The sequence below is a fragment of the Ranitomeya variabilis genome, chromosome 7, assembly GCF_051348905.1.
Source record: "Ranitomeya variabilis isolate aRanVar5 chromosome 7, aRanVar5.hap1, whole genome shotgun sequence".
NCBI classification, from domain to species: domain Eukaryota; kingdom Metazoa; phylum Chordata; class Amphibia; order Anura; family Dendrobatidae; genus Ranitomeya; species Ranitomeya variabilis.
In genome coordinates, this window is record NC_135238.1 from 93,207,180 (window position 1) to 93,232,959 (window position 25,780).

Genomic DNA, 25,780 nt, shown 5'->3' on the forward strand with positions numbered 1-25,780 from the left:
GGTGACCTTCTTGCCATTGGCTGAGTTCGCCCTTAATAATCGGGCCAGTTCGGCTACCTTGGTTTCGCCTTTTTTTTGTAATTCTGGCTTTCATCCTCGTTTTTCTTCAGGGCAGGTTGAGCCTTCTGACTGTCCTGGTGTGGATTCTGTGGTGGACAGATTGCAGCAAATTTGGACTCACGTAGTGGACAATCTGACATTGTCCCAGGAGAAGGATCAACGTTTCGCCAACCGCCGTCGCTGTGTTGGTCCCCGACTTCGTGTTGGGGATTTGGTTTGGTTGTCGTCTCGTTATGTCCATATGAAGGTTTCTTCTCCTAAGTTTAAACCTCGTTTCATTGGTCCCTATAAGATTTCTGAAATTCTCAATCCTGTGTCGTTTCGTTTGGCCCTTCCAGCTTCTTTTGCCATCCATAATGTGTTCCATAGGTCGTTGTTGCGGAGATATGTGGCGCCTATGGTTCCCTCCGTCGACCCTCCTACTCCGGTGTTGGTCGAGGGGGAGTTGGAGTATGTGGTGGAGAAGATTTTAAATTCTCGTATTTCGAGACGGAAACTTCAGTACCTGGTCAAATGGAAGGGCTATGGTCAGGAGGATAATTCCTGGGTTGTTGCCTCCGATGTCCATGCTGCCGATTTGGTTCGTGCCTTTCATTTGGCACGTCCTGATCAGCCTGGGGGCTCTGGTGAGGGTTCGGTGACCCCTCCTCAAGGGGGGGTACTGTTGTGAACTCCGTTCTCGAACTCCCTCCTGTAGTCATGAAAGGTATTTCAGCGAGTTCTGTCCGTGGACTCCCTCTGGTGGCTGTGAGTGGAACTACTGGTTCTTGAGGTTCCTTCCTCGGCTGCCCTCATTTACGGCTGGGCTGGCTTCTCTATTTTACTCCACTCAGATCGTTACTTCATGCCGGCTGTCAATGTTTCAGTACTGGTTCAGATCTCTCTCGGATCTTTCTGATGACCTGTCTACTCCAGCAGAAGCTAAGTACCTGCTAGCTCATTTGTTGTTTATTTTGTACTGAATATATTTCTTAGTACTTGCTAAGTTCTAGTCCAGCTTGCTATCATGATATTACCTTGCTAGCTGGAAGCTCTGGGGGGCAGAGTGGCACCTCCACACCGTGAGTCGGTGCGGGGGTCTTTTTGCACACTCTGCGTGGCTTTTTGTAGTTTTTTGTGCTGACCGCATAGATCCCTTTCCTATCCTCGGTCTATTTAGTAAGTCTGGCCTCCTTTGCTGAAACCTGTTTCATTCCTGTGTTTGTGACTTTCCTCTTAACTCACAGTCAATATTTGTGGCGGGCTGCCTTTTTCTTTGGGTATTTCTCTGAGGCAAGGTGAGGCTGATTTTCCTATCTTTAGGGGTAGTTAGCTCTTAGGCTGTGAAGAGGCGTCTAGGGAGAGTTAGGTACGCTCCACGGCTATTTCTAGTGTGTGTGATAGGATTAGGGTTTGCGGTCAGCAGAGATCCCACTTCCCAGAGCTTGTCCTGTCGTCTAGTTTAACCATCAGGTCATTCCAGGTGCTCCTAACCACCAGGTCCATAACAGTCATGGTACTTAAATTAGACTTTCTCCTTAAGTGAGTCACTAACAAGAGGCAAGTACTGAACAGATTTAAGGGGACAAATACTCTGTTCATAACCTATAAGGCTTAGTGCCATATCCATAACAGGCGATATCTGATAAGTGATCACCAATGGAGGAGGTACAGACAAATTCACACAGAACAAAGAATAACTTATAAATTGATGATGTCTATGATGAAGGGGTATGTGACCTGATGGATCTCCTGGGACATAGGAGACTATAGAAAGGTGGCAAAGGGGGACAGAAAAATGGGAAGATAATATCCCTACAATTACCCTAAACTAATCTAACCCTACCTAGGGCAGCGATTGGCACCCTAAAGATCCTGTGTATTGGCGCCCTAACTCAACGGTGGCTACCCCTCAGTGGACAACTTAGTATGTCCTATCAGAGGAAAGAAGAAAAAATAATTTGTTCATTCAGACTTGTGGGATGAATAGTTTTAAGGCGAAATATCCATTGGGTTTCTTTTTGCAATATACTTTTGTACTAAACCTCTTCTGGAGTGTGGGGTGATTCTATCTATCCCCATAAATTTCATTTTATCTGTATTTCCACCACGTACAAGTTTGAGGTGATTGGCTTTTGGTGTGTCCCTTTAGTTTAATGTATCTCCCGGGTGCTCACTCTCCCTTCTCCGTAGTTTCCTCTTGGTCTTGCTCTCATACTCCAAACCACATTCGCAAGTGGCCTTGTATATGATCCATTTAGATCGACAATTGATGAAGTTACGAATGGGGTATATTTCCCCCATTGTGTCACTACGGAATTCTTTCCCAGGTGCGACAGCTCCACAGAATTTACAGCTACCGCACCTGAAGCAACTTTTTGGTGGGTTGTTCAGTCAAGACTGGTTTATTGTTGGCTGGAAATAGCTGTGGACCAACCTGTCCTTCAGGGGCCTTCATCTTCTGTATGTTATTTGTGGTGTCACTGAGATATTGTAGCTTACATTTTCATCTATTAAAATGATAGGCCAGTGTTTCTGGAAAATATCCCTTACTTCCTTGGACTTATTGGAGTATCTTGTTATAAAACATAGGGTTTCTTGATCATCTACCTTTTGGATGGTATTGAGTAGCTGTTAACGATCTCTCCTTAGTGAGTCCCTATATACCTCTCTAAGTACCCTATCTGGATACCCCCTTTAAAGGAATCTTTTCCTGAGGTCGTCAGCTTGCTGCTTGAACACAACTGAGTCAGAACAATTCCTGCAAATTCGCAAGTACTGACTAGACATGAGCGAATATGTTTGGCTCCCTCCTTATTTGGCAAGCTATAGTGTTTACTGAAGTAGCTGCAGCGGGAACGCGGATGACTGGACCAATCTGATAATCAGGTTCTGGCGCCGCAGCTGCATGTGTGGCGGCTATGTGACAGTCACAACACATGGGCTTTCCACGCTGCAGCTTCTTTGGTAAGTGCTATAGCTTGCCAAATAAGGAGGGAGCTGAACATATTCGCTCATGTCTAGTACTGACCCTTTCGGATACCTCTTCTAAGAGGGGGAAGGTGGTTTGATTCCCATCTCAGGAGAGAATTTGTGGTCGTGGGTTTTCTGTGCTTGTTCACAGTTCCTCATTCTTGTTTTTTTTTTTACTGCAATGTCTGAAAACGATAGTTTAGACCCATGGGCTTCAAAAGTAAAATGGAGTCCCAAGTTGTTAATATTGAGACTTCTGCAAATTCATTTTTACTGCCCTTCCATACAACAAACTCATCATCTATGTAACGGAGTCATAGAATCACCTTTTCACTACGCGCCAAAGGTGAGTCTCCAAAAACAATGGTTTCCTCCCACCAGCCGAGGAGCAAGTTGGCATACGAGGGGGCACATGGGATCCCCATGGCTGTGCCCCTGAACTGGTGGAAGTACTCGCTGTCGAAAAGAAAAAAACATTTTTGTCAAGCAAAATTCAAGAAATTTCATAGTATTTAGGTAATAGTCCACAGCTTACAAACCCTTATCATGGGGTATGGAGGAGTGGAGAGTTTCAACATCAATTGAGCCCAGAATCAAGTCTAATTCCAAAGTCACACAGTCCAACTTACTAAGGAGATCCGCCATGCCACGCACATATAAAGAAAGCGAATGGTCTCAAGATCCTTTCCACATAGACCCCAGATTTTGAGTTTACAATTCTGACCACTGTCACTTTATGAGGTCATAACTCTGGAACACTTCAATGGATCCCACTAATTCTGAGACTGTTTTTCTTGTGACATAGTGTACTTCCTGATAGTGTTAAAAATTCTTTGATATTACTTGCGTTTGTGAAAATAATCAGAAATTTCACAATTTTCAAAGTTTTAATTTTTATACGCTTAAATCAGATAGTCTTATCACACAAAATAGTTAATAAATAACATTTCTTACATATCTACTTTACATCAGTACAATTTTTGGAACATAATGGGGTTTTTTTGGTAGGAATTTATAAGGTTTAAAAATTGACCAACAATTTCTCATTTTTACAAAAATATTTGCAAAACCTTTTTTTAAGGACCACCTCACATTTGAAGTGACTTTGAGGGCCCTATATGACAGAAAATACCCCAAAGTGAAACAATTCTAAAACTGCACCTTCAAGGTACTTAAAAACCACATTCACAAAGTATTTTAATCTTTCAGGTGCTTCACAGGAATTTTTGGAATGTAGAAGGAAAAAATAAACATTTACTTTCACAAAAATTTTCCTTTAGAAATATTTTTTTTTTACTTTTGCAAGAGAAACAGGAGAAAATGGACCATACAATTTGTTGTGCAATTTCTCCTGAGTGCGCAGATACCCAATATGTGGAGGAAAACAACTGTCTGGGTGCACAGGGCTTGAAAGTGAAGGAGCCATTTGACTTTTTGAATGTAAAATTTGCTGGAATAATTAGCAGGTGCCATGTCACGTTTGGAGAGCCCCTGATGTGCCTAAAGAGAGGAAACCCCTCACAAGTGACACCATTTTGGAAACTAGACTCCTTTGGGAACTTATCTGGATGTGTAATGAACACCTTAAACCCCCAGATGCTTCACAGAAGTTTACAATGTTAAGCCATGAAAATGAAAAAAAAAAAAATCACATTTTTTTGATACCCAATATATGGTTGAAAACTACTTTTGCGGTGCAGTGTAAAGCTCCGAAGGGAAGTTGAGCCATATTACAGTGCAGATTTTGATGCACTGGTTTGAGGATGCCATGTCACATTGGCAGAGCCTCTGAGGTGCCAGAACAGCAGAATCCCCCATAAACGACCCCATTTTACAAACTAAACCTCTCAATGAATTCATCTGTGGGTATAGTGATTATATTGACAACACAGGTGTGTCACAGAATTTTAGACCAATGGACAGTGAAGAAAAAGTAATTTACATTTTTATCACCAAAATTGTGTGTTAGCCCCAAATTTAACATTTTCATAATGGGAAAATGGTACCGAAATTTGTCACATAATTTCTGCTGAATGTAGAAATACCCAATATGTGGCTGTACAGTACTGCTTAGCCATACAGAGAGACTCGAGAGGGACGGAGCGCTATTTGCCTCCTGGAGTGCAATTTTCCTAGAATAGTTTGTAGACTCCATATACAGAGCCCCTAATTGATAGAAAGGCAAAATCCCCCCTCAAATGACCCCATTTCAAAAATGAAAATCCTTTGGGAATTTATCTACAGATGTAGTGACGATTTTGATTCCATGAGTGTTTTGCAGACACAAGCAGCAGTGGATGTTGCTGAGTGAAAATTGCAATCTGCCATTGTAGTGACCAGTACCTTGCAGTGCCCAGTACATTATGTCCAGCTCATGCTTCTGGAGACATACACATGTAAATTAGGCGGGCTCTCATCACTACAAAAATGATAAACATGTTGGCACTAAATGTGGTTTAGGCACACTGGGGCTCACAAGAGAGGGGGGCATTTGGATTTGGGAGCGCAGAATTTCCTGAATTTCTTTTGAGGAGCAAAAAGCTATTTTGATTTTCCAGAGCCTTTCTGCTACCAGTAACGTGGAAGCCCCTATATTTCAGGTAACAGATGACGGACCTGAGTGAGGGCTTGCTTTTTTGTGGACTCATTTGAAGGTTTTATTGGAACATTTTGCATAACATTCATGATCACATTTATCCGGCGCTGTACACTGAGCACTTACATCAGGGTTTCCATCTAAATCTCCAAGTGATGTGACAGATGAAACACCCCGATGGATCCATTCACTATAATGAGGCAGCAGAGTTACTCTGGACTCCGTGTAGCCTCCATTCAGAAGTGTCCTTTTTTGCAGAAGTGCACAAAACTGTGGCCGACGGCAATTTTATGCAATCCTAGAAAGATGGACACCGCTGGATCACAGGTCAGATAGCGTCTACAGTGCCTCCATCTTCCTCCGGGGGTTCTGTCTGAATCACGTATTTCAGAGACTAACTAGGAAACCCCGGGGTAAGTGCTCAGCGCTGTGCACAGGAAAAATGTGCGCCGAGCCTTACTGCAATATTTGGGAGGCAGAATGAAAAAATCAATAGCGTGTGAAAAATTTATTTTATTAATTTTTTACGCCATTTCTTGTGCGGTATAAGTGATATAGCAACTTTATTCTTCGGGACGGTGTGATTGCAGCGATATTAGATTTATATCGGGTTTTTATCTTTGGCTGCTATCACACACTAAAAGATGCTTTTTATTGCGAAAACTAGCTTTTGCATCACCATGTTTTGAGAGCTATAATTTTTCCATATTTCGGCCAACAAAGTCATTTTATGGCTTGTTTTTTGTGGGATGAGCTGATGTTTTTATTGGTACCATTTTCGGGCACATGACATTTTTTGATCGCCTTCTTTTCCAATTTTTGAGAGACAAAATGAATAAAAACCAGCAATTAATGAATTGCTTTTTGAGTTTTTTTTGTTTATCCTGTTGTAAACACGTGTGGTAAAATTGATGAGGCAACTTTATTCTTTGTGTCAGTATGATTACAGCGATACAGAATGTAGATATAGTTTTTTTAATGTTTTGGCACTTTTACACAATAAAAACAATTTTATAGAAAAAATTATTATTTTTGCATTGATTTATTCTGAGAGCTAAAACTTTTTTATTTTTCTGGTGATGGTGCTGTATGACAGCTTGTTTTTTGAGGGACAAGATGACATTTTCAGAGGTACCATTTTTATTTACATTTGTCTTTTTGATTGCATTTTATTGCACTTTTTGGGGGCGGTATGATGATAAAGCATTGTTCTTTGTTTCGTTTTTTATTTTTTTTTACGGTGTTCACTGAGGGGGTTAACTAGCGGGACAATTTTATAGAGCGAGTCTCTATGGACACAGCGATACAAAATATGTGCACTTTTATTATTTATTTTTTTAATTACATAAATAAATATATTTTAAAAAAATGATAATTTTTTTATTTATTTTGGGATTTAAAAAAAAAACACCTTTACACTTTTAATGTTTTTTTTATTTTTTTTACATTGTCCCAGGATGGGACATTACTGTATAGCAGCAGATCGATGATCTAATATTTTGCGATGCATCTGCACTGCAGAACATTGGAGCAGTGTCTGACAGGCAGGAAAGGAGGCTTTTCAAGTCCTTCTCTCTGCCGGCACTGCAAAGTCACCCTCCCTGAAGGACCCCTTGGCCATCTTGCGGCCGGGACTCTCCATGGAGACCATCAGGACAACGCGATCACATCACAATGCTCCCCTATGTCGCTGTCACTACTGACAGTGGCATCAGAGGGGTTAAATACCTGTGATCGGTGCTAGCACCGATCATGGGCATTGCTGCGAGGTGTCAGCTCTTACACAGAGCTGACAACCCACACGCGATCACCGCGGCGCTCAGCGTGAGGCCGCATGATCATGCCGCCATACGTCTACTGCGGTTTGTGGGAATGCAGCTCCCGTAGAGCAGTACATGTATGGCGCAAGTAGAGAAGGGGTTAATAGCCTTTTTTAATTTTTTTTTTTTTTGTGATACCTTAATGCATCTCAGTCATTATGTAGTGGCAGGTGTATGGCGGTATTATTGACATTATTGGTCTTTGTATATTATGTTTTGTTATACAAAGGTAACAGTCATCTTATAATATTATGTACTCACTGTGTAGTGATGATGGTAGAGGGCATTGTGTAGCAGCATTATTTTGGTAATATTGGTAATATTGGTCATTGTATAGTCAGTATTAAGGTTAGCAACAGGACTTTAATTATATATGTATAGATCCTCTCTGAAGTGACGGGGAGGTCGTATGAGGAGAAAAGTACTTTGGGGATTGAGCCCCTAATCTTTTAAGACCCTAGCAATGCACGAGCAGCTGACTATCTAGATGACCGGATATGGGAAATATTGGGTATGACAAACAAGACCAATGCATTGCAGACCCAGATCATGGCAGTGGTTAACCAACATATAATAGTAATAAACTACTTGAATGCATAGAAGGATGGGCTGTGTCAGATAATAAACCCTACCTGTTGCCACTGCACAGACCCCACATGGAATTTCCAATTTAACAACATGGGGTGTTCTCTCTGATATAGAGGTGTCTTAGTGTTAAGTTGTTTTTTTGTTACTGAAGGTATAGGAAACTGGATAGAACTAGTTTGAAGGAATTCAGCAGAATCCATAATTTAAGACTTTGTTATTCCCAACTTACATATCTATTTCCTTAGGCAATGTACTTAGCCATTCCCCTTTCTTCTGTGGGTGTAATTAAATACTTGTTTCTTGGGATCTGAAGACAAGGATTGTACATTGACAGACATTGGCTGTGTGTGCTCTTGTCTCCAATGCATCGCCTTTACTTGGACCAACATTCGAAGATTTGGAGGTCCTTGTATCTTAAACTGTAAAGTGCTGCAGCATATGTTGGCACTATAGAAATAAAAATTATTATAATAACCCAAATTGGCTCTCCTTAGCAGGGATTTCCATGACACTAGCTTAAAAGAATGTGTACATAATGCAGGCAAAGTACACGCTCCCAAAAAACAAAGCAATGGATTGAATTAGCCAAATCTTGTCTACATTTTAAATTTTTTATATCTTTAAAATTAAAAAATGTAGAGGACAGCATAAAAAAAACAGTAAAACATTTTTGTGGTAGCCTCCGAGTACCGAACATGACTTACCAACATATTGCATCTTGTCTGAAGGTGATACGAGCATGTCTAGAATGAAGTTAATACCTATGTTTTCTGACATTGCCTTCTGTTGTTTCCAAGTTTGACCTGCTAGCACCCAAAGAGTTGTGCTGCCTTGTTCTCTGACGTCCAACTGAAACACCTGAAAAGTAGTTTTACAAAAGATTCCAGTATTATCATACTCATAAGTATCCAAAATAGATAAAACACTTTATAGTAACCAGCAAAATACACTTGCCTTAAGAAGTTTTAATATGTGTGCTGATGCAGATCTGTCCAGAAACTGTTTTTGTACTGCGGCATTATGATCGGCAAGGGCTTCTATGGCTATAGCTGCTTTCACTTGGATATTAAGTTTCTTTACGCAAATGATATGGATAAGAAAAGAGATGGCATTTTGATTTGCAATAGCATCCTGGTTAATTCTGTTTCCTCTAGCAAGCTCCGCAATGGCAGCTGTCGATGCACCAACAAGACCATCTTTTAAAGAACATAAACAAACAGGAATGATAATTAACATGAAATATGTATAGCTGTATAATAGAGCATTTAGGAGGAAACATTATTTAACCTTTTGGAAACAAAATATAGCAAGTGGGCTCTGCAGCATGCCAAGTACAATGTATACAGATATTAATAAATGCCCATGTGTTACATATAAAATAATCTTTTTCTTGATTGTTTCTAAATTTGTCATCTTAATAAAAGAAATCCCTTTTGTTATATTTAAAAATTTGGTTACTGCAGTCTATTGTGAATATTATTTTCTCCTATGATATCCAGCCTTAGTCCGAGGTCACACTTGCGAGTGATGCGAGAAACTCGTGCGAGTCTCTCGCATCAATACCCGGCACTGCCGCCGGCCCTCCGGAGCGAAGCGTTCAGCTGCATAGAAATACATGTAGCCGCACAGTCCGGTCCTGAGTGCCGGCGGTAGTGCCGGGTATTGATGCGCGAGTTTCTAGCATCACACTCACAAGTGTGACCCCGGCCATAAGCTGGACTTCACAGGAGGAGAACGATGGAAGCCGTGGAGGCCTTCAGCAGATCAGTTGCTGCCATCTCAACCCATTGGCACCCCAAAATTGTTTCATGAGGGACTAACAGGAACTGCTGAATGAGTGCACTGGTGATCACACTGTTTAACCCCTTCACCCCCAAGGGTGGTTTGCACGTTAATGACCAGGCCGATTTTTACAATTCTGACCATTGTCCCTTTATGAGGTTATAACTCTGGAACGCTTCAACGGATCTTGGCGATTCTGACAATGTTTTATCGTGACATATTGTACTTCATGATAGTGGTAAAATTTCTTCAATATAACTTGCGTTTATTTGTGAAAAAAATGGATATTTGGCAAAAAATTTTGAAAATTTCACAATTTTCCAAATTTGAATTTTTATGCCCTTAAATCACAGACATATGTCACACAAAATACTTAATAAGTAACATTTCCCACATGTCTACTTTACATCAGCACAATTTTGGAACCAAATTTTTTTTGTTAGGGAGTTATAAGGGTCAAAAGTTGACCAGAAATTTCTCATTTTTACGGCACCATTTTTTTTCTAGGGACCACATCTCATTTGAAGTCATTTTGAGGGGTCTATATGACAGAAAATACCCAAGTGTGACACCATTCTAAAAACTGCACCCCTCAAGGTGCTCAAAACCACATTCAAGAAATTTATTAACCCTTCAGGTGTTTCACAGGAATTTTTGGAATGTTTAAATAAAAATGAACATTTAACTTTTTTTCACACAAAATTTATTTCAGCTCCAATTTGTTTTATTTTACCAAGGGTAACAGGAGAAAATGGACCACAAAAGTTGTTGTACAATTTGTCCTGAGTACGCTGATACCCCATATGTGGGGGTAAACCACTGTTTGGGCGCATGGCAGAGCTCGGAAGGAAAGGAGCGCCATTTGACTTTTCAATGCAAAATTGACTGGAATTGACATGGGACGCCATGTTGCATTTGGAGAGCCCCTGATGTGCCTAAACATTGAAACCCCCCACAAGTGACACCATTTTGGAAAGTAGACCCCCTAAGGAACTTATCTAGATGTGTGGTGAGCACTTTGACCCAACAAGTGCTTCACAGAAATTTATAATGCAGAGCCGTAAAAATAAAAAATCATATTTTTTCACAAAAATGATATTTTCGCCCCCATTTTTTTATTTATTTTACTTTTGCACACGGGGCCGGGGGCGCACTTACTTTTGCACACGGGGCCGGGGGCGCACTTACTTTTGCACACGGGGCCGGGGGCGCACTTTCTTTTGCACACGGGGCCGGGGGCGCACTTACTTTTGCACACGGGGCCGGGGGCGCACTTAATTTTGCACACGGGGCGGGGGGCGCACTTACTTTTGCACACGGGGCCGGGGGCGCACTTACTTTTGCACACGGGGCGGGGGGCGCACTTACTTTTGCACACGGGGCCGGGGACGCACTTACTTTTGCACACGGGGCCGGGGGCGCACTTACTTTTGCACACGGGGCCGGGGGCGCACTTACTTTTGCACACGGGGCCGGGGGCGCACTTACATTTGCACACGGGGCCGGGGGCGCACTTACTTTTGCACACGGGGCTGGGGGCGCACTTACTTTTGCACACGGGGCCGGGGGCGCACTTACTTTTGCACACGGGGCCGGGGGCGCACTTACTTTTGCACACGGGGCCGGGGGCGCACTTACTTTTGCACACGGGGCCGGGGGCGCACTTACTTTTGCACACGGGGTCGGGGGCGCACTTACTTTTGTACACGGGGCCGGGGGCGCACTTACTTTTGCACACGGGGCCGGGGGCGCACTTACTTTTGCACACGGGGCCGGGGGCGCACTTACTTTTGCACACGGGGCCGGGGGCGCACTTACTTTTGCACACGGGGCCGGGGGCGCACTTACTTTTCACACACGGGGCCGGGGGCACACTTACTTTTGCACACGGGGCCGGGGGCGCACTTACTTTTCACACACGGGGCCGGGGGGCACTTACTTTTCACACACGGGGCCGGGGGCGCACTTACTTTTGCACACGGGGCCGGGGGCGCACTTACTTTTCACACACGGGGCCGGGGGCACAATTACTTTTCACACACGGGGCCGGGGGGGCACTTACTTTTCACACATGGGGCCGGGGGGCACTTACTTTTCACACACGGGACGAGAGGGTGTCATAGTCACTTTATTCTGATGTTTGACTGTGATAAACGATCATGTCCTAAAATGGACACCGTACATTTGCATAGCTGCCATCTTTGGAAGGTCAAGTTGGGGGTAATGGAAAGTTCGCCATTATTTCCTATGGGAAATTTTTTTTTTAAATGCTATTTAAATAAAATCTACATATCGGATCGACTATAAAAGTCATAGCACACCTGTCCCCACCGAGGCCTTGAAACGCCGCCTGAACGGGGTCTCTGCGCCGAGAGGTTCGGGCCGCATTAATTGCGGAAAACGCGGAGAAGAATAATAATAACTAGATGGGCATTTCCTGAAGGAAATACATGGTGCTTGAACAGCGCTGCCAGCTTTACAGCAGCACTTTTCACACACGGGACCAGGGGGGCCACTTACTTTTCCACACCCGGGACCAGGGGAGCACTTACTTTTCCACACCTGGGAGAGGGGCGCACTTACTTTTGCACACGGGGCCGGGGGCGCACTTACTTTTGAACACGGGGCCGGGGGCACACTTACTTTTGAACACGGGGCCGGGGGCGCACTTACTTTTGAACACGGGGCCGGGGGCGCACTTACTTTTGCACACGGGGCCGGGGGCGCACTTACTTTTGAACACGGGGCCGGGGGGCGCACTTACTTTTGCACACGGGGCCGGAGGCGCACTTACTTTTGCACACGGGGCCGGGGGCGCACTTACTTTTGCACACGGGGCCGGGGGCGCACTTACTTTTGCACACGGGGCCGGGGGCGCACTTACTTTTGCACACGGGGCCGGGGGCGCACTTACTTTTGCACACGGGGCCGGGGGCGCACTTACTTTTGCACACGGGGCCGGGGGCGCACTTACTTTTGCACACGGGGCCGGGGGCGCACTTACTTTTGCACATGGGGCCGGGGGCACACTTACTTTTGCACACGGGGCCGGGGGCGCACATAAATTTGCACACGGGGCCGGGGGCGCACTTACTTTTGCACACGGGGCCGGGGGCGCACTTACTTTTGCACACGGGGCCGGGGGCGCACTTACTTTTGCACACGGGGCCGGGGGCGCACTTACTTTTGCACACGGGGCCGGGGGCGCACTTACTTTTGCACACGGGGCCGGGGGCGCACTTACTTTTGCACACGGGGCCGGGGGCGCACTTACTTTTGCACACGGGGCCGGGGGCGCACTTACTTTTGCACACGGGGCCGGGGGCGCACTTACTTTTGCACACGGGGCCGGGGGCGCACTTACTTTTGCACACGGGGCCGGGGGCACACTTACTTTTGCACACGGGGCCGGGGGCGCACTTACTTTTGCACATGGGGCCGGGGGCACACTTACTTTTGCACACGGGGCCGGGGGCGCACATAAATTTGCACACGGGGCCGGGGGCGCACTTACTTTTGCACACGGGGCCGGGGGCGCACTTACTTTTGCACACGGGGCCGGGGGCGCACTTACTTTTGCACACGGGGCCGGGGGCGCACTTACTTTTGCACACGGGGCCGGGGGCGCACTTACTTTTGCACACGGGGCCGGGGGCGCACTTACTTTTGCACACGGGGCCGGGGGCGCACTTACTTTTGCACACGGGGCCGGGGGCACACTTACTTTTGCACACGGGGCCGGGGGCGCACTTACTTTTCACACACGGGGCCGGAGGGGCACTTACTTTTCACACACGGTGCCGGAGGGGCACTTACTTTTCACACACGGGGCGGGGGGGCACTTACTTTTCACACACGGGGCGGGGGGGCACTTACTTTTCACACACGGGGCCGGGGGGCACTTACTTTTCACACACGGGACGGGAGGATGTCATAGTCACTTTATTCTGATGTCTGACTTTGATAAATGATCATGTCCTAAAATGGACACCGTACATTTTCATAGCTGCCATCTTTGGAAGGTCAAGTTGGGGGTAATGGAAAGTTCGCCATTATTTCCTATGGGAATTTTTTTTTTTAAAATGCGATTTACATAAAATCTACATATCGGATCGACTATAAAAGTCATAGCACACCTGTCCCCACCGAGGCCTTCGAAACGCCACCTGAACGGGGTCTCTGCGCCGAGCGGTTCGGGCCGCATTAATTGCGGAAAACGCGGAGAAGAATAATAATAAAATATAAGAAATCGGATTACAATATGTTGCTTGAACCTAGGAGGTTCAAGCACCATAATAAGAAAATATAAGAAATCGGATTACAATATGTTGCTTGAACCTAGGAGGTTCAAGCACCATAATAAAATACTAGATGGGTATTTCCTGAAGGAACTACAGATAGTGCTTTGGAATGGTGCCCGGGCTGCCCCTGCAAGACTTTCACACTTGGGTGCCCCTCAGGCGGTCCGATTTTGTAGGCAGAGTCATTCTGGGTCTGATTTGGTGGGTTGGGTCAATCTGGGTCAGATTTTGTGGGCGGGGTAAATCTAGGTCCGATTTGGTGGGCGGGGTCACTTTGGGTCCGATTCGGTGGGCACGGTCACTCTGGGTCTGATTCGGTGGCCGGGGGTCACTTTGGGTCCGATTCTGTGGGCGGGGCACCTCAGGGTCCGATTTGGTGGGCGGGGTCACTTTGGGTCTGATTTGGTGTGCTGGGCACCTCAGGGTCCGATTTGGTGGGCGGGGTCACTCTGGGTCCGATTTGGTGGGCGGGGAAACTCTGGGTCCAATTTGGTGGGCGGGGTCACTCTAGGTCCGATTTGGTGGGCGGGGTCACTCTGGGTCCGATTTGGTGGGTGGAGCAACTCTGGGTCTGATGTGGTGGGCGGGGCACCTCAGGGACCAATTTGGTGGGCGGGGTCACTCGAGGTCCGATTTGGTGGGCGGGGTCACTGCGTCCGATTTGGTGGGCGGGGTGACTCTGGGACCGATTTGGTGGGCGGGGTCACTCTGGGTCCGATTTGGGGGGTGGGGCCACACTGTGCACTTACTTTTCACCCACGGGACCGGGGGTGCACTTACATTTCACACATGGGACGAGAGGGTGTCATAGTCACTTTATTCTGATGTTTGACTTTGATAAATGATCAGGTCCTAAAATGAACACCGTACATTTGCATAGCTGCCATCTTTGGAAGGTCAAGTTGGGGGTAATGGAAAATTCGCCATTATTTCCAATGGGATTTTTTTTTTAAATGCAATTTAAAAAAAAAACTACAAATCGGATCAACACGTAAAATACTTAGCACACCTCTCGTGGACGCTGGCTTCGAAATGACGCCTCACTGGAGTCTGTGAGTGCAGTGGTTTGGGCTGCATTAATTGCGGAAAAAAACTGAAAAATAATAAGTTTACCAAGTTCGGATTACAATAATAATACTAGATGGGTATTTCCTGAAGGAACTACAGATAGTGCTTTGGAATGGTGCCCGGGTTGCCCCAGCAAGACTTTCACACTTGGGTGCCCCTCAGGCGCTGTTTTGGTAGTTGTAGCCACTCTGGGTCCGATTTGGCGGGCGGCGCCACTCTGGGTCCGATTTGGCAGGCGGCGCCACTCCGGGTCCGATTTGGCGGGCGGCGCCACTCCAGGTCCGATTTGGTGAGCGGCGCCACTCCGGGTCCGATTTGGCGGGAGGCGCCACTCTGGGTCCGATTTGGCGGCCCGGGTCACTCTGGGTCCGATTTGATGGGCCGGGTCACTCTGGGTCCGATTTGGTGGCCCGGGTCACTCTGGGTCCGATTTGGTGGCCCGGGTCACTCTGGGTCCGATTTGGTGGCCCGGGTCACTCTGGGTCCGATTTGGTGGCCCGGGTCACTCTGGGTCCGATTTGGTGGCCCGGGTCACTCTGGGTCCGATTTGGTGGCCCGGGTCACTCTGGGTCCGATTTGGTGGCCCGGGTCACTCTGGGTCCGATTTGGTGGCCCGGGTCACTCTGGGTCCGATTTGGTGGGCCGGGTCACTCTGGATCCGATTTGGTGGCCCGGGTCACTCTGGGCCCGATTTGGTGGCCCGGGTCACTCTGGGTCCGATTTGGTGGCCCGGGTCACTCTGGGCCCGTTTTGGTGGCCCGGGTCACTCTGGGCCCGATTTGGTGGCCCGGGTCACTTTGGGTCCGATTTGGTGGGCCGGGTCACTCTGGGTCCGATTTGGTGGCCCGGGTCACTCTGGGTCCGATTTGGTGGCCCGGGTCACTCTGGGTCCGATTTGGTGGCCCGGGTCACTCTGGGTCCGATTTGGTGGCCCGGGTCACTCTGGGTCCGATTTGGTGGGCCGGGTTACTCTGGGTCCGATTTGGTGGCCCGGGTCACTCTGGGTCCGATTTGGTGGCACGGGTCACTCTGGGTCCGATTTGGTGGCCCGGGTCACTCTGGGTCCGATTTGGTGGCCCGGGTCACTCTGGGTCCGATTTGGTGGCCCGGGTCACTCTGGGTCCGATTTGGTGACCCGGGTCACTCTGGGTCCGATTTGGTGGCCCGGGTCACTCTGGGTTTGATTTGGTGGCTCGGGTCACTCTGGGTTTGATTTGGTGGCCCGGGTCACTCTGGGTCCGATTTGGTGGGCCGGGTCATTCTGGGTCCGATTTGGTGGGCCGGGTCACTCTGGGTCCGATTTGGTGGCCCGGGTCACTCTGGGTCCGATTTGGTGGCCCGGGTCACTCTGGGTCCGATTTGGTGGCCCGGGTCACTCTGGGTCCGATTTGGTGGCCTGGGTCACTCTGGGTCTGATTTGGTGGGCCGGGTCACTCTGGGTCCGATTTGGTGGGCCGAGTCACTCTGGGTCCGATTTGGTGGGCCGGGTCACTCTGGGTCCGATTTGGTGGGCCGGGTCACTCTGGGTCCGATTTGGTGGGCCGGGTCACTCTGGGTCCGATTTGGTGGGCCGGGTCACTCTGGGTCCGATTTGGTGGCCCGGGTCACTCTGGGTCCGATTTGGTGGCCCGGGTCACTCTGGGTCCGATTTGGTGGGCCGGGTCACTCTGGGTCCGATTTGGTGGGCCGGGTCACTCTGGGTCCGATTTGGTGGGCTGGGTCACTCTGGGTCCGATTTGGTGGGCCGGGTCACTCTGGGTCCGATTTGGTGGGCCGGGTCACTCTGACTGACAGCAGGATAAGGGAATGGCTGATAACAGAGAATAGACTGACAGCAGGACAAGGGAATGGCTGATAACAGAGAGAATAGACTGACAGCAGGACAGGGGAATTGCTGATAACAGAGAGAAATAGACTGACAGCAGGACTGGGAATGGCTGATAATAGAAAGAATAGACTGACAGCAGGACAGGGGAATGGCTGATAACAGAGAAAAATAGACTGACAGCAGTACGGGGAATGGCTGATAACAGAGAGAAATAGACTGACAGCAGGACGGGGAATGGCTGATAACAGAGAGAATAGACTGACAGCAGGACAGGGGAATGGCTGATAACAGAGAGAATAGACTGACAGCAGGACGGGGAATGGCTGATAACAGAGAGAATAGACTGACAGCAGGACAGGGGAATGGCTGATAACAGAGAGAAATAGGCTGACAGCAGTACAGGGAATGGCTGATAACAGAGAGAAATAGACTGACAGCAGGACGGGGAATGGCTGATAACAGAGAGAATAGACTGACAGCAGGACAGGGGAATGGCTGATAACAGAGAGAATAGACTGACAGCAGGACGGGGAATGGCTGATAACAGAGAGAATAGACTGACAGCAGGACAGGGGAATGGTGATAACAGAGAGAAATAGACTGACAGCAGTACGTGGAATGGCTGATAACAGAGAGAAATAGATGGGTATTTCCTGAAGGAACTACAGATAGTGCTTTGGAATGGTGCCCGGGTTGCCCCAGCAAGACTTTCACACTTGGGTGCCCCTCAGGCGCTGGTTTGGTAGTTGTAGCCACTCTGGGTCCGATTTGGTGGGTGGGGCCCCTCAGGGGCCGATTTGGTGGGCGCTGTATACTGCGGGGCTCTGCCCTGTATACTGCGGGGCTCTGCGCTGTATACTGCGGGGCTCTGCGCTGTATACTGCGGGGCTCTGCGCTGTATGCTGCGGGGCTCTGCGCTGTATGCTGCGCGGCTCTGCGCTGTATGCTGCGCGGCTCTGCGCTGTATGCTGCTCGGCTCTGCGCTGTATAATGCGCGGCTCTGCGCTGTATACTGCGCGGCTCTGCGCTGTATGCTGCGCGGCTCTGCGCTGTATACTGCGGGGCTCTGCGCTGTATACTGCGGGGCTCTGCGCTGTATACTGCGGGGCTCTGCGCTGTATACTGCGGGGCTCTGCGCTGTATACTGCGGGGCTCTGCGCTGTATGCTGCGCGGCTCTGCGCTGTATGCTGCGCGGCTCTGCGCTGTATGCTGCTCGGCTCTGCGCTGTATAATGCGCGGCTCTGCGCTGTATACTGCGCGGCTCTGCGCTGTATGCTGCGCGGCTCTGCGCTGTATACTGTGGGGCTCTGCGCTGTATGCTGCGTGGCTCTGCGCTGTATGCTGCGCGGCTCCGCGCTGTATGCTGCGTGGCTCTGCGCTGTATAATGCGCGGCTCTGCGCTGTATACTGCGCGGCTCTGCGCTGTATACTGCGGGGCTCTGCGCTGTATACTGCGTGGCTCTGCGCTGTATGCTGCGCGGCTCCGCGCTGTATGCTGCATGGCTCTGCGCTGTATACTGCGGGCTCTGCGCTGTATACTGCGGGGCTCTGCACTGTGTACTGTAATAATAATAAGACTACAGATAGTGCTTTGAAATTGTGCTGTGCTATCACTTTAAGAGCTGATATTATCTGGCAAAACTGTGCTGGTGTGGTCATGTACAGTTCGCAGGCGTTGGCATAGTAACTGGGCCTGACTGCGCATATCAATGAGCTAATCAGCCAGGTGGCAGGTGGCAGGTACATTTCAAATTGCCTCAGAAACCCGGCCATTATAACTTATGGGAAAATTTCCCTATTGAAATGCATTACAATGAGGGGACAAAACATTTTCAAACGCAAATTGCGCCAAAACTACAAATCCGTTCGACACGAAAAATACTTAGCACACCTCTTGGGGACGCTGGCTTCGAAATGACACCTCACTGGAGTCTGTGAGTGAAGCGGTTCGGGCCGCATTACGTGCGGACTGAATAATAATAAGAACTAGATGGGTATTTCCTGAAGGAACTACAGATAGTGCTTTGGAATGGTGCCCGGGTTGCCCCAGCAAGAATTTCACACTTGGGTGCCCCTCAGGCGCTGTTTTGGTAGTTGTAGCCACTCTGGGTCCGATTTGGCGGGCGGCGCCACTCTGGGTCCGATTTGGCAGGCGGCGCCACTCCGGGTCCGATTTGGCGGGCGGCTCCACTCTGGGTCTGATTTGGTGAGCGGCGCCACTCCGGGTCCGATTTGGCGGGCGGCGCCACTCCGGGTCCGATTTGGCGGGCGGCGCCACTCCGGGTCCGATTTAGCGGGCGGTGCCACTCTGGCGGGTGGTGCCACTACGGGTCCGATTTGGCGGGCGGCGCCACTCCGGGTCCGATTTGGCGGGCTTCGCCACTCCGGGTCCGATTTGGCGGGCGGCGCCACTCTGGGTCCGATTTGGCGGGCGGCGCCACTCTGGGTCCGATTTGACGGGCGGCGCCACTCCGGGTCCGATTTGGCGGACGGCGCCACTCTGGGTCCGATTTGGCGGGCGGCGCCACTCTGGGTCCGATTTGGCGGGCGGCGCCACTCTGGGTCCGATTTGGCGGGCGGCGCCACTCTGGGTCCGATTTGGCGGGCGGCGCCACTCTGGGTCCGATTTGGCGGGCGGTGCCACTCTGGGTCCGATTTGGCGGGCGGCGCCACTCTGGGTCCGATTTGGCGGGCGGCGCCACACTGGGTCCGATTTGGCGGGCGGCGCCACACTGGGTCCGATTTGGCGGGCGGCGCCACTCTGGGTCCAATTTGGTGGGCGGCGCCACTCTGGGTCCGATTTGGCGGGCGGCGCCACTCTGGGTCCGATTTGGCGGCCGGCGCCACTCTGGGTCCGATTTGGCGGGCGGCGCCACTCTGGGTCCGATTTGGCGGGCGGCACCACTCTGGCGGGCGGCGCCACTCCGGGTGCGATTTGGCGGGCGGCACCACTCTGGGTCCGATTTGGCGGGCGGCGCCACTCTGGGTCCGATTTGGCGGGCGGCGCCACTCTGGGTCCGATTTGGCGGGCGGCACCACTCTGGGTCCGATTTGGCGGGCGGCGCCACTCTGGGTCCGATTTGGCGGGCGGCGCCACTCTGGGTCCGATTTGGCAGGGGGCGCCACTCTGGGTCCGATTTGGCGGGCGGCGCCACTCTGGATCCGATTTGGCGGGCGGCGCCACTCTGGGTCCGATTTGGCGGGCGGCACCACTCTGGGTCCGATTTGGCGGGCGGCGCCACTCTGGGTCCGATTTGGTGAGCGGGGCAATAATTATAATAAGACTACAGATAGTGCTTTGAAATTGTGCTGTGCTATCACTTTAAGAGCTGATATTATCTGGCAAAACTGTGCTGGGGTCATGTACAGTTCGCAGGCGTTGGCATAGTAACTGGGCCTGACTGCGCATATCAATGAGCTAATCAGCCAGGTGGCAGGTACATTTCAAATTGCCTCAGAAACCCGGCCATTATAACCTATGGGAAAATTTCCCTATTGAAATGCATTACAATGAGGGGAAAAAACATTTTCAAACGCAAATTGCGCCAAAACTACAAATCCGATCGACACGAAAAATACTTAGCACACCTCTTGGGGACGCTGGCTTCGAAATGACACCTCACTGGAGTCTGTGAGTGAAGCGGTTCGGGCCGCATTACGTGCGGACTGAATAATAATAAGAAAAACTAGATGGGTATTTCCTGAAGGAACTACAGATAGTGCTTTGGAATGGTGCCCGGGCTGCCCCTGCAAGACTTTCACACTTGGGTGCCCCTCAGGGTTGAGGATTTGGTGGGCTGGGCACCTCGGGGTCCGATTTGGTGGGCGGGGTCACTCTGGGTCCGATTTGGTGGCCCGGGTCACTCTGGGTCCGAGTTGGTGGCCCGGGTCACTCTGGGTCCGATTTGGCAGGCGGCGCCACTCTGGGTCCGATTTGGCGGGCGGCGCCACTCTGGGTCCGATTTGGTGGGCGGCGCCACTCTGGGTCCGATTTGGCGGGCGGCGCCACTCTGGGTCCGATTTGGCGGGCGGCGCCACTCTGGGTCCGATTTGGCGGGCGGCGCCACTCTGGGTCTGATGTGGCGGGCGGCGCCACTCTGGGTCCGATTTGGCGGGCGGCGCCACTCTGGGTCTGATTTGGTGGCCCGGGTCACTCTGGATCCGATTTGGTGGGCCGGGTCACTCTGGGTCCGATTTGGTGGGCCGGGTCACTCTGGGTCCGATTTGGTGGGCCGGGTCACTCTGGGTCCGATTTGGTCGGCCGGGTCACTCTGGGTCCGATTTGGTGGCCCGGGTCACTCTGGGTCCGATTTGGTGGCCCGAGTCAATCTGGGTCCGATTTGGTGGCCCGGGTCACTCTGGGTCCGATTTGGCGGGCGGCGCCACTCTGGGTCCGATTTGGCGGGCGGCGCCACTCTGGGTCCGATTTGGCGGGCGGCGCCACTCTGGGTCCGATTTGGTGGGCGGCGCCACTCTGGGTCCAATTTGGCGGGCGGCGCCACTCTGGGTCCGATTTGGCAGGCGGCGCCACTCTGGGTCCGATTTGGCGGGCGGCGCCACACTGGGTCCGATTTGGCGGGCGGCGCCACTCTGGGTCCGATTTGGCGGGCGGCGCCACTCTGGGTCCGATTTGGCGGGCAGCGCCACTCTGGGTCCGATTTGGCGGGCGGCGCCACTCTGGGTCCGATTTGGCGGGCGGCACCACTCTGGCGGGCGGCGCCACTCCGGGTCCGATTTGGCGGGCGGCGCCACTCTGGGTCCGATTTGGCGGGCGGCGCCACTCTGGGTCCGATTTGGCGGGCGGCGCCACTCTGGGTCCGATTTGGCGGGCGGCACCACTCTGGGTCCGATTTGGCGGGCGGCGCCACTCTGGGTCCGATTTGGCGGGCGGCGCCACTCTGGGTCCGATTTGGCAGGGGGCGCCACTCTGGGTCCGATTTGGCGGGCGGCACCACTCTGGATCCGATTTGGCGGGCGGCGCCACTCTGGGTCCGATTTGGCGGGCGGCACCACTCTGGGTCCGATTTGGCGGGCGGCGCCACTCTGGGTCCGATTTGGTGAGCGGGGCAATAATTATAATAAGACTACAGATAGTGCTTTGAAATTGTGCTGTGCTATCACTTTAAGAGCTGATATTATCTGGCAAAACTGTGCTGGGGTCATGTACAGTTCGCAGGCGTTGGCATAGTAACTGGGCCTGACTGCGCATATCAATGAGCTAATCAGCCAGGTGGCAGGTACATTTCAAATTGCCTCAGAAACCCGGCCATTATAACCTATGGGAAAATTTCCCTATTGAAATGCATTACAATGAGGGGAAAAAACATTTTCAAACGCAAATTGCGCCAAAACTACAAATCCGATCGACACGAAAAATACTTAGCACACCTCTTGGGGACGCTGGCTTCGAAATGACACCTCACTGGAGTCTGTGAGTGAAGCGGTTCGGGCCGCATTACGTGCGGACTGAATAATAATAAGAAGAACTAGATGGGTATTTCCTGAAGGAACTACAGATAGTGCTTTGGAATGGTGCCCGGGCTGCCCCTGCAAGACTTTCACACTTGGGTGCCCCTCAGGGTTGAGGATTTGGTGGGCTGGGCACCTCGGGGTCCGATTTGGTGGGCGGGGTCACTCTGGGTCCGATTTGGTGGCCCGGGTCACTCTGGGTCCGAGTTGGTGGCCCGGGTCACTCTGGGTCCGATTTGGCGGGCGGCGCCACTCTGGGTCCGATTTGGCGGGCGGCGCCACTCTGGGTCCGATTTGGTGGGCGGCGCCACTCTGGGTCCGATTTGGCGGGCGGCGCCACTCTGGGTCCGATTTGGCGGGCGGCGCCACTCTGGGTCCGATTTGGCGGGCGGCGCCACTCTGGGTCCGATTTGGCGGGCGGCGCCACTCTGGGTCCGATTTGGCGGGCGGCGCCACTCTGGGTCTGATTTGGTGGCCCGGGTCACTCTGGGTCCGATTTGGTGGGCCGGGTCACTCTGGGTCCGATTTGGTGGGCCGGGTCACTCTGGGTCCGATTTGGTGGGCCGGGTCACTCTGGGTCCGATTTGGTGGGCCGGGTCACTCTGGGTCCGATTTGGTGGCCCGGGTCACTCTGGGTCCGATTTGGTGGCCCGAGTCACTCTGGGTCCGATTTGGTGGCCCGGGTCACTCTGGGTCCGATTTGGCGGGCGGCGCCACTCTGGGTCCGATTTGGCGGGCGGCGCCACTCTGGGTCCGATTTGGCGGGCGGCGCCACTCTGGGTCCGATTTGGCGGGCGGCGCCACTCTGGGTCCGATTTGGCGGGCGGCGCCACTCTGGGTCCGATTTGGCAGGCGGCGCCACTCTGGGTCCGATTTGGCGGGCGGCGCCACTCTGGGTCCGATTTGGCGGGCGGCGCCACTCTGGGTCCGATTTGGCGGGCGGCGCCACACTGGGTCCGATTTGGCGGGCGGCGCCACTCTGGGTCCGATTTGGCGGGCGGCGCCACTCTGGGTCCGATTTGGCGGGCGGCGCCACTCTGGGTCCGATTTGGCGGGCGGCGCCACTCTGGGTCCGATTTGGCGGGCGGCGCCACTCTGGGTCCGATTTGGCGGGCGGCACCACTCTGGGTCCGATTTGGCATTCGGCGCCACTCTGGGTCCGATTTGGCGTTCGGCGCCACTCTGGGTCCGATTTGGCGGGCGGCGCCACTCGGGGTCCGATTTGGCGGGCGGCGCCACTCTGGGTCCGATTTGGCGGGCGGCGCCACTCTGGGTCCGATTTGGCGGGCGGCGCCACTCTGGGTCCGATTTGGCGGGCGGCGCCACTCTGGGTCCAATTTGGCGGGTGGCGCCACTCTGGGTCCAATTTGGTGGCCCGGGTCACTCTGGGTCCGATGTGGTGGCCCGGGTCACTCTGGGTCCGATGTGGTGGCCCGAGTCACTCTGGGTCCGATGTGGTGGCCCGGGTCACTCTGGGTCCGATGTGGTGGCCCGGGTCACTCTGGGTCCGATGTGGTGGCCCGGGTCACTCTGGGTCCGATGTGGTGGCCCGGGTCACTCTGGGTCCGATTTGGTGGCCCGGGTCACTCTGGGTCCGATTTGGTGGCCCGGGTCGCTCTGGGTCCGATTTGGTGGGCCGGGTCACTCTGGGTCCGATTTGGTGGGCCGGGTCCCTCTGGGTCCGATTTGGTGGGCCGGGTCCCTCTGGGTCCGATTTGGTGGGCCGGGTCACTCTGGGTCCGATTTGGTGGGCAGGGTCACTCTGGGTCCGATTTGGTGGCCCGGGTCACTCTGGGTCCGATTTGGTGGCCCGGGTCACTCTGGGTCCGATTTGGTGGGCCGGGTCACTCTGGGTCCGATTTGGTGGGCCGGGTCACTCTGGGTCCGATTTGGTGGGCCGGGTCACTCTGGGTCCGATTTAGTGGCCCGGGTCACTCTGGGTCCGATTTGGTGGCCCGGGTCACTCTGGGTCCGATTTGGTGGCCCGGGTCACTCTGGGTCCGATTTGGTGGCCCGGGTCACTCTGGGTCCGATTTGGTGGGCTGGGTCACTCTGACTGACAGCAGGATAAGGGAATGGCTGATAACAGAGAATAGACTGACAGCAGGACAAGGGAATGGCTGATAACAGAGAGAATAGACTGACAGCACGACAGGGGAATGGCTGATAACAGAGAGAAATAGACTGACAGCAGGACAGGGGAATGGCTGATAACAGAGAAAAAGACTGACAGCAGGATGGGGGAATGGCTGATAACAGAGAGAATAGACTGACAGCAGGACGGGGAATGGCTGATAACAGGGAGAATAGACTGACAGCAGGACAGGGGAATGGCTGATAACAGAGAGAAATAGATGGGTATTTCCTGAATGAGCTATAGATAGTGCTTTGGAATGGTGCCCGGGCTGCCCCTGCAAGACTTTCACACTTGGGTGCCCCTCAGGCGCTGGTTTGGTAGTTGTAGCCCCTCAGGGTTGAGGCCACTCTGGGTCCGATTTGGCGGGCGGCGCCGCTCTGGGTCCGATTTGGCGGACGGCGCCGCTCTGGGTCCGATTTGGCGTGCGCCGCCGCTCTGGGTCCGATTTGGCGGGCGGCGCCACTCTGGGTCCGATTTGGCGGGCGGCGCCACTCTGGGTACGATTTGGCGGGCGGCGCCACTCTGGGTCCGATTTGGCGGGCGGCGCCACTCTGGGTCCGATTTGGCGGGCGGCGCCACTCTGGGTCCGATTTGGCGGGCGGCGCCACTCTGGGTCCGATTTGGCGGGCAGCGCCACTCTGGGTCCGATTTGGCGGGCGGCGCCACTCAGGGTCCGATTTGGCGGGCGGGCCACTCTGGGTCCGATTTGGCGGGCGGCGCCACTCTGGGTCCGATTTGGCGGGCGGCGCCACTCCGGGTCCGATTTGGCGGGCGGCGCCACTCTGGCGGGCGGCACCACTCCGGGTCCTATTTGGCGGGCGGCGCCACTCCGGGTCCGATTTGGTGAGCGGGGCAATAATTATAATAACACTACAGATAGTGCTTTGAAATTGTGCTGTGCTATCACTTTAAGAGCTGATATTATCTGGCAAAACTGTGCTGGTGTACAGTTCTCAGGCGTTGGCATAGTAACTGGGCCTGACTGCGCATATCAATGAGCTAATCAGCCAGGTGGCAGGTGGCAGGTACATTTAAAATTGCCTCAGAAACCCGGCCATTATAACCTATGGGAAAATTTCCCTATTGAAATGCATTACAATGAGGGGAAAAAACATTTTCAAACGCAAATTGCGCCAAAACTACAAATCCGATCGACACGAAAAATACTTAGCACACCT

At 51.9% G+C, this 25,780-nt stretch overlaps 1 protein-coding gene across 1 annotated transcript in view; it reads right to left on the minus strand.

Annotated features, from left to right (window-relative positions):
• ANKAR (ankyrin and armadillo repeat containing) overlaps positions 1-25,780 on the minus strand; it is an 898,322-nt gene that overhangs the window by 348,316 nt on the left and 524,226 nt on the right. Inside the window, exons 16-17 of the mRNA XM_077275585.1 lie at positions 8,971-9,212; positions 8,721-8,874 (exon numbers count right to left, since the gene is read on the minus strand). Of these exons, the coding sequence (XP_077131700.1) occupies positions 8,721-8,874; positions 8,971-9,212 (396 nt within the window). The remainder of the gene's footprint in view (positions 1-8,720; positions 8,875-8,970; positions 9,213-25,780) is intronic.